A 9,244-nucleotide genomic window follows, 5' to 3' on the forward strand; every position below is an offset into this window, starting at 1 on the left:
AAACTCCATCACCATAAAAGATAAATTTCCAATTCCTACTGTTGATGAGCTTCTTGACGAGCTGGGTAATGTCTATTGGTTCTCCAAATTAGACCTCCTTTCGGGATTCCATCAGATTTTAGTGGTGCCCGAGGACTCAAGGAAGACCGCTTTTCGTACTCATAATGGTCACTTTGAGTTCAGAGTTATGCCTTTCGGGCTCTGTAACGCCCCCTCCACCTTCCAGGTAACGATGAATGATCTCTTTCAACCTCACTTACGTAAGTTCATCATTGTTTTTTTCGATGATATTCTGGTGTATAGTCCCTCTTTGGATTCTCATATTACACATCTCGACATCACATTTGATCTACTGCATTCAAATAATTTTAAGTTGAAAGGTAGCAAGTGTTTGATTGGACGCTATTTTATTCAATACTTGGGGAAATTGTTTCTCATCAGCAGGTACAACTCGACCTTGATAAACTCGAAGCAGTTCGCAATTGGCCTAAACCTGCTACGATCAAATCGCTTCAAGGCTTCTTAGGCCTTACAGGATTCTACAGAAAATTCGTCCAGGGATATGCCTCCATCGCTCATCCTTTGACCGAGCTGTTAAAAAAAGATGCATTCCTTTGGAACGATGAGGCCCAATCTGATTTCGGAAAGCTCAAGCAGATACTCTTACAGGAACCTGTACTAGCGATCCCTAATTTTGAATCCACATTTGTTATTCAAACTGATGCTTCAGGTGTGGGGATGGATGCAGTTTTATCTCAGGAGGGTCACCCAGTCGCTTATTTCAGCAAGCAGTTTTGTCCCAAATTGCGCAACTCATCCACGTACGTAAGAGAATTATGTGCATCAAGGAGCTTATGCATCAGACTGTCCTCACCCCAGAGCAATAAAAATATCTTTTTAAGTTGTTTGGCTATGACTTCGAAATCCAATATCGTGCAGGAAAATCTAACATTGAAGCTGATGCCCTCTCACGTACCAATGTTACTGAGAGTTCCTTAATGGTCATGACCATTCCTCAACTTGACTTCCTGGATGCCCTTAACTCTTCCCTTACTGCGAATGATGAATTTCAGGATCTTAAGGGTAAAATCTCTGCTGCACCAAGTGATTTTCCTCATTACACAGTTCACCGAGATTTCATCACCTTCAAGAACAAGATATGGCTACCTTCCTCCAATCCTTTTATTCCCCTTACTCCTCTATGAATTCCACTCAACCCCAATGGCTGGGCATACGGGTGTTGCTCGCACACTTAGCAGGTTAGCAGCTCAATTCTATTGGAGGACTATTCATAAGGATGTTCAGGATTTTATAGCCAAGTGCTCAGTTTGCCAACACACAAAGATTCCTACTCAGCGAACTCCGGGACTTTTGCAACCAATACCACCACCTTCGCATTGTTGGGAGGACCTTTCTTTGGATTTTATTGTGGGTCTTCCATCAAATAAAGGTTTCACAACAATCTTAGTGGTGGTTGACCATTTCTCAAAGGGGGCTCACTTTGGTCTGCTTCCCCGATCCTTCACAACCTTATCAGTTACTGAGTTGTTCATCAATATTGTCTGTAAACATCATGGCATACCTCATAGCCTCATTTCGGATCGCGATCTGATCTTTCTTAGCCAATTTAGGCGAGAGCTCTTTCATTTGAATGGCACTTAGCTTCGAATGTCAACAGCTTACCATCCTCAAACTGATGGGCAACCGAGGTGGCAAACAAAGTGTTGCAACAGTACTTGCGTTGCTTCATTCATGACAAACCATCTCAATGGGGCAAATTCCTAGCTTGGGCAGAGTGGAACTTCAATACCTTTGTCAACTCCTCTACAGGATTCACTCCTTTTGAGATTATGTTCGGCTTTCCACCCCTAACATTGCCTAAAATCATCAATGCTGACACTCCTAACGCTGCAGTACAGTGTGAACTCTCTTCTCGTGAAGAAATTTTACGAAAGCTCAGTTCCAACTTAAAGAAAGCCCAAGAATCAATGAAGCATTGGGTTCACTCCTCTCGAGGGGATCTCCATTTCAACGTTGGTGAATGGGTCTATGTCCGTTTGCGACCTCGCCATCAAGTCTCTGTCACTGGCTCATCTTCGAGTAAATTGCAGAAGCGATATTTTGGACCATTCCAAATTACCAACAAGATCGACGAAGTAGCTTATGAGTTAGCATTGCCCGCAACAGCAAAAATACACAATGTATTCCATGTCTGTCTGTTACGACCTCATAAGGGACCTCTTCCTTCTTCTCCTCTCCAATTACCATAAGAGATTCATGATAACCAACCAGTTCTAGAACCCATTGCCATTATTGATATGAAACGGGATTCATCTTCTGCGGATTCATCTTCTGCGGATTCGTGTATTCTGGTCCTAGTCTTGTGGCAAGGCATGCCCCTAGAAGAAGCTAGTTAGGAACAATGGTCATAGTTTAAAGACCAATTTCACCTTGAGGACAAGGTGTTCTTCGAACCGGGAAAAGATATTAGGATTGATAACCCAATACCTCTCACTAATATTAGGGACTCTATTGGTATAATCACTAAAACAATTGAGGGGATCCCATAAGATTCATCTGAGGTCACAACACGTGAAAGAAGGCCGCATAGAGCATCACGTTTACCTCAACGTTTTGCTGATTTTGTTGTGACTTGTCGTGGTCCCAGCACAAAGGAAAATTCTGTTATGAGAACATGATGGGAAAGGAATCTTGTTTATTTATGTTTTAAATTTTTCTCCATGTAAAACGGTTATGCCAAAAAGTACATATTATATAACACATTGTTAATGAAAGGTTTAATTGCTTCCTTTGTCCCCAGTTTGGTTGAATTGTGTCAAATTCATCCTCATTTTTAAAAAAGTTTCATTGTCGTCCTCACGTGGTGTAAAAGTGTCAATTGAATCCAAACATAGAAAAAATTTGTGTCAATGTAGTCATCTCCGTTAAATACACACTAACGGTGTTAAGTGGCTGACATCCACGTCACCATCAGCGTCCCCAACAACCAGCTTCTCGCAATCGGTTCCTCCAACGCCACCGCCTCCTCCTGGATCCGCAAAAACGTCGCCGTATTCCGCCCCGCCACCCGAATCTCCGCCGTCTCAGTCGGCGACGAGGTCCTCACCACACTCCCCTCCGCCGCGCCGCTCCTCCTCCCCGCACAGCGAGCTCTCGACGACTGCCTCGACCTCTTCGACGAAACCGTGGAGGAGCTCAAAACCACCGTGGCGGATCTCTCCCAAAGCACAATAGGGTCGAAGCGTTACCACGATTCGCAGACTCTCTTAAGCGGCGCCATGACCAACCTGTACACGTGTCTGGATGGCTTTGCGTACAGCAAAGGGCACGTGAGGGAGAAGATTGAAGAAGGGCTGTTGGAGATTTCGCATCTCGTAAGCAACTCGTTGGCCATGCTGAAGAAAGTGCCCGAAAAGAAGAAACAGTCGAAGAACGAGATTTTTCCCGAATATGGAAAGATGAAAGACGGGTTCCCGTCGTGGGTTACCCCTAAAGACCGGAAGTTGCTTCAAGCTCCGGTGAATGAAACCACCACGTCCTTGTGGAGGTTGGACTCCACGAGGGCGGCGTGGAGGGAGAGGAGTGCGGGGAGGAGGAGCGGCGCGGCGGCGTTGGAGGAACCGATTGCGAGGAGCTGGTTGTTGGGGACGCTGATGGTGACGTGGATGTCAGCCACTTAACACCGTTAGTGTGTATTTAACGGAGATGACTACATTGACACAAATTTTTTCTATGTTTGGATTCAATTGACACTTTTACACCACGTGAGGACGACAATGAAACTTTTTTAAAAATGAGGATGAATTTGACACAATTCAACCAAACTGGGGACAAAGGAAGCAATTAAACCTTAATGAAAAGAAGAGGTAGATTTTATATAGAAATTATTTTCCTCTCTGAAAATTCTTTATTTTTATCTGTATTCCTACTAAATTTTCTCCTGACAGTACCTTTCAAAATTACACCGATAAAGATGTTTCTGAAATGTTCTTTTAACTTACAATACCACAAGATTAAAATAAATCTTAATTATTAGATTAAGAAATTGGTGTGAACTTAGATATTTCTAGATATTGGACGCACAATTTCAAAACAACTTTTTATTTGAAGAAAGATGGTAATACATGGAGTTTGAAATTGATCCTATTGGAATAACAGTATTTCATAGAAAATATATGTTGGGAGTTCAAGTTCGAGCCATTAAAACGATTAACACATTGCATTTGTATCGTCACCTGCAACATCAATTACCAACAGCTACACAAAGATGAACAAAATATGCAAGACATAAATGTATAACATACATATTGTAATAAAATAATGATTCAGTAACGTTTGATCGATTATCGTTGTTGTTGGCTATATATATATTAGCTACTGTTGTTACACTCTTGCACATATACACACTTTGCAGCATTCAAAAGCAGGTTCAAAAAATTTAACATTTCTAGAGGAATACAAGGTATGAGTACGAGGTAGAAGTAACAAAAATCAACAGCGTATGCACACATCATCACTGGAGTACGAGGTAGAAGTAGCAAAAATCAACTTGGTGGTTCATTTCCAGTGCAGAAATAAACTACATAGGTCCTCTAACTATGGCGCTGCCACTTACACCATCCATAATCGCAAATCGCATGTCTTCAGATGGTTTCCAATGCCGTTTCCTTTGGTTGATGAACCAATTGTTTATCTGCTTTTGCTCAAGTCCTGTCATTTCTGATAGTTGCACTTTCTCCTCCTCCTAACAAATAGTTTGTTTCAACCCATTCATATCAAATTTCCCAATCTTTATTCTATTCACATGGAAAAGTAAACATATTCTTGACAGTGTCCACAACACAAGTGTTCATGGTTCAATCAAATGCTCACCATTTTGTGCCTATTTATTGCAACCAACAAATCAAGCTACCCCATACCACAACTAGAAATATCGCACACATTTTCAAGTCTCAACACGTACAAATATGGCAGGAGTGAATCCTCACTACCTTGAAATGAAAACCACTATCACTACAAGTTACAAGACAGTACTATCGGTATTTTCAAATCATTGCTGATTTTTCAAGGGGCTAACTTCAGATATATGTATATTTATAGGGTGAAATTATGTGAATGAAATACACAACAAAAAGACAGTGATGATATTAATGTGAATTACCGTAGGATAAGGCCACCTATAGTGAGTGCTCCACCAGTCCAAGAGTATCCTCCTTGCCTCCTTTGGAAGTTTACCCTTTTTCCTCTTCTTCAAAAATTCCTTTCTTAAGCTGCTAAGATAACCACCATACTTACGAAGGAGTATTTCTTTAAGCTCTTGATCACCGGGACGAGACCCAGAAGATTCCACACCTTCCATTACTTCCATCTTCTCCCAACTCAATTCATCTTCTGATGTCCCAGCCGCCTCATCTGGAAAAAATGCAGAAACATACAAAACAGATATTACTTGTTATTCAGAACTTCTTTTACCACTTTTTTGAAGATGGGAAATTCCTAGTTTTTTTCATAATGGTCAACTAGCCATTGACAGAGAAGGAGGGCGGTTAAAAAAGGAAGGTGCAGTACAGAGGAAGATGAATGAGGGTGAAAAGCCAAAGCATGAATTAAACTTGAAGATGATGTAAAAATTTGGCTACAATTATTAGTGTCAGTACAGGAAAACATAAACCACCCCAATTATTACAAGCCAATGTCATGGCCTTTCTCAACATTTTTGTTGCTGTTTTTTCATCTCTTCATGGTTTTTGCATTAAAATGGTCCCCCACTTCGATATGTTTAATTCGAGGCTGACTCCACTCATTTATAGAAAGATCCAACACCACTCTTTCGCTTTCGCGTACGAAAAGAAAATCGCATACGGTCACTTTCATAAATACATACTACTTCCTCTATATACAAACAAAATGAAAAACCTCAACTAAGATTTTCGGGTAACTATCCCATATTATTGCACCGTGCAAAAACTTAGCAGTCGAAACCTTTCCATTTTCGTAACTTGGATATGTAAGGACTCCAGAAGCCATAATATCGCAAATTTTCAGTATTAATGAAAAGATTCATGCAACTTTGACATGCACAGGAAACTAAAGATAGTAATGTTATGTAATCCTACAAATATTCATAGTGTGCTTTGTTCTAAAAAGGAAAAGTAAATACATATCTAATGCTTCAAACTTGAAAAACATTTAACACTTTCTTTATTTACTTGGAAGATTATTTAGTGCAGGAATTTAGAATTATTCATTGAACTCTTATCACCCACCTCAATATAAATAATTCGTATGATAGATATTGCATAACTAAATTATTTAATAGTAGGATGTAACAAATAGATGAGCAGTAATTGTTAACTAGGAAAATAATATACTTAGACATGTTCCTGACATACTATAAAAAATAGACATTGATTGTTAATTATACGACCTAATTTATACATGTTGAAATATGATTGATCAACAGCACCAATGCAATTTCCAAGCAACAGATAATACATACATATACATATACTTGTATATATATATATATATATATATATATATATATATATATATATATATATATATTTCAAATATTAGGTACAGTATCCATGTATTACGTCAAGATGTAAAGCATTGAAACAACTAGTGAGTATGTGCTAGAGACATTGACTACCACAAGACTTAAGTGAATCCATACGCTATTAACAAATGCTAGAGGGAGAATGACATTAGAAAAATGGAATAATGTTAAAAGCTAAGAAGACATCAATGTACCCCACCATTTTTCTTTCCTGATAAAGGTTTAGGTGAATTTGTTCCCAAGATTCACCAAGACCAAAACATGTATCAACACTCAAAGATTATTTACAGATATCCCATCAAAAGTTTTTCTCATCCACAAAACGATTTTAAAAAACAACCTTCAAGGACATGTGATTGATCCTCACCAGCCGAATCAGTTATTAGTAATTCTTTATTGTGTCTATACAATCATTTTCTTTCCTATTGTTACGACATTTTTGTTTTAACTGTCTCTTTCTTTCACAGGATATCACTGGTCTATTCATCACTTTTCTCTCTATCATTTTCTCTTTTCTTCTATTATCTCTTACCTCCACTCCAAAATTAGGGTGAATGTTAGTTATGTCCTTTTTTTAGTGTTCAGTTCCATGTTGGAGTGTGAACATACTTTTACTTGGTCATTTACACACTCCACACGGGACCAACTTAAAAAATCGTCAACAATGTCGCAAATCAACTACTTTTGTGAGAGGGTTGTGACGTGGGCGTCATAGTAAATAATTTAAATTTAAATTCATTAAACAAGACAAAATCCCACTCCATCTCCAACGTACAAAAGAGGGCAATCGGTTGGTCTTCACCTAAAAACAAAACATGAATACAATATAATAATGATTATATAAATGAAAATATGTCTTTAACCTTATTCTTTTCACACAAAACCATTTATACAAGATGTGTCGATTGAACATGGGAATAAGGCTGCGAAATCAAATGTTTACCTGAGCGGTTGTTATCCAGTGGCAATGTAAGTGTTCCCTTACAAAGATTGCTGAGTTGTGATTCGATACTACACAAAAACAAGGTCGCTTCGTTGAATGGCTTGGACAACTCCTGCTTGTATCTATGAAGAATTTCGCAGTATGATTCCTAACATGCGTTGCAGCAACAATTAAAGTCTTCATCCCAGCACAAGTTTATCAATCCTTTCTTTTAACTCAAGCAAAACGTGTCCCTCCCGAAAGAAATTACTTTAAGATAGAAAAAGAAGAATACCATGAACTCGTCAAGCTCGGGATCATCTCCTATCTCACGAAGAGCATGCGTTGGGTGGCTTTCACGGGCTATTTCTTCAAGAAGTGAAGCAAGTTCCGGCGGTGCTCCAACCTTCCAACAGTTAAAAATCACAACTTCCATTTATTCTTAATATTCACAGCAGAATTTCTGTAACTTTGGCTGTTAATATTAGGCATAGAGAATAGAGCACAAAGAGAAGAACCAGAATTAATTGAAAAAAGGAAAGAAAAGATAATTGATATGGCAGTGGCATAACCTTTCGGCATTCTATGTAAGCAGATACTAGATTTGGATAAAGAGGGTGAGTGGCGATCTGGGTCTTGATGAATCGTTCAGACATATCGGAACTTTCTGGCTCTTCTAGCTGAAGGAAGTTATTGGCCACAAGTCCTAGATTCAATTCAGATGCGGCGGCGGCGGAAACGTTGACGTTGACTCCTCTAACAACATCCTCGGTACAAGATAGGAGAGAGTTGAGCTTGTAAAAGTTTTCCATCGATATATATCCCAAGCTACTCTCCACTGAAAACCACTCTTCTCAGTCAGCAACTATATATATATATATATATATAAGCAGAGAATTTGCACAGAAGCAAAGTTTAAAAAGTAGAGGACATGGTGTGAGATCTAGCACGCAGTGCAAATCATGCAACAGTTCATTGAAAATGGAGAATATAGGTAGTGAAATCAGGTGGTAGTGAAATCAGGTGGGAGTGTGAAGAAGCGGAAAGGGGAAGTTGTTTCTTTTTTGTGTTGTTTGAGGTTGTTTTTGTGTGTTGTTGATGGAGTGATGCGGTGAGAGAGAAGGGTAAGTGGAGTTGATGAAAAGGAATGATGGTGAAGAAGGGGAAGAAAGTGGAGCTGTTACGGCACCTGGAAAGGGACGAGACCTTGTTTTTCTTTTCCAATAAAAACCTGGGGAAAAGGAAGAAAGGAAAAGAGAGAGAAAGAGAGAGTAATGGTAAGTGGGAAGTAGAGAGAGAGAGAGAGAGAGAGAGAGAGAAGAACTGAAACAGTAGAAAGGATTTGACAAGGTTAAGGTGTGTCTCTGCAAAGACATAGGCATGTAGGTGATGTATAGGCCGTATTTGTAGACGTCAGTCACTGATTTTCACCCTGACGTGACATATCGCCACGTGACTAAATTTGATTGGTGACTCTAATGTGTGGGTCCACCTACCTGCATGCAAGTTTGGAGGTAGCTATTATCATCATCTGCTTCTGCTAATAATTCCAACCTCACACACACGCTTTCTTCTTCTTCTTCTTGTTACGGCTTATCAGTAACAGTAAGTATTCTCAATTCCACTTCTACTTTCAACCATCTGCTACTCCTATCAGGAGTACTCCTCCATAACAATCACTTTCTTCACACACAACAAAAATAATTCTATTACATTTTTTTTTTCTAAGATCACCGGAC

General features: G+C 39.3%; 1 protein-coding gene across 3 annotated transcripts; it reads right to left on the bottom strand.

The window, feature by feature from the left end:
* Positions 1 to 4,313: 4,313 nt before the first annotated feature.
* On the bottom strand, positions 4,314 to 8,884 carry LOC108324363 (homeobox protein knotted-1-like 1). 3 transcript variants are annotated; one of them, XM_052875632.1, is made up of 7 exons: positions 8,695 to 8,884; positions 8,078 to 8,343; positions 7,801 to 7,911; positions 7,527 to 7,674; positions 7,359 to 7,385; positions 5,183 to 5,433; positions 4,314 to 4,765 (listed from the first exon to the last, which is right to left on the bottom strand). In XM_052875632.1, the coding sequence occupies exons 1-7, from the start codon at positions 8,879 to 8,881 to the stop codon at positions 4,601 to 4,603; spliced, it is 1,155 nt and encodes a 384-aa protein (XP_052731592.1). In that variant the 5' UTR covers positions 8,882 to 8,884; the 3' UTR covers positions 4,314 to 4,600. The 3 variants fall into 3 exon arrangements, with proteins under 3 accessions (XP_052731592.1, XP_017412797.1, XP_052731593.1); XM_017557308.2 differs by having other exon boundaries at positions 8,078 to 8,884; XM_052875633.1 differs by lacking the exon at positions 7,359 to 7,385 and having other exon boundaries at positions 8,695 to 8,883.
* Between the last annotated feature and the right edge of the window lie 360 nt (positions 8,885 to 9,244).

Source organism: Vigna angularis, chromosome 3 (assembly GCF_016808095.1).
Source record: "Vigna angularis cultivar LongXiaoDou No.4 chromosome 3, ASM1680809v1, whole genome shotgun sequence".
Classification (NCBI taxonomy): Eukaryota; Viridiplantae; Streptophyta; class Magnoliopsida; order Fabales; family Fabaceae; genus Vigna; species Vigna angularis.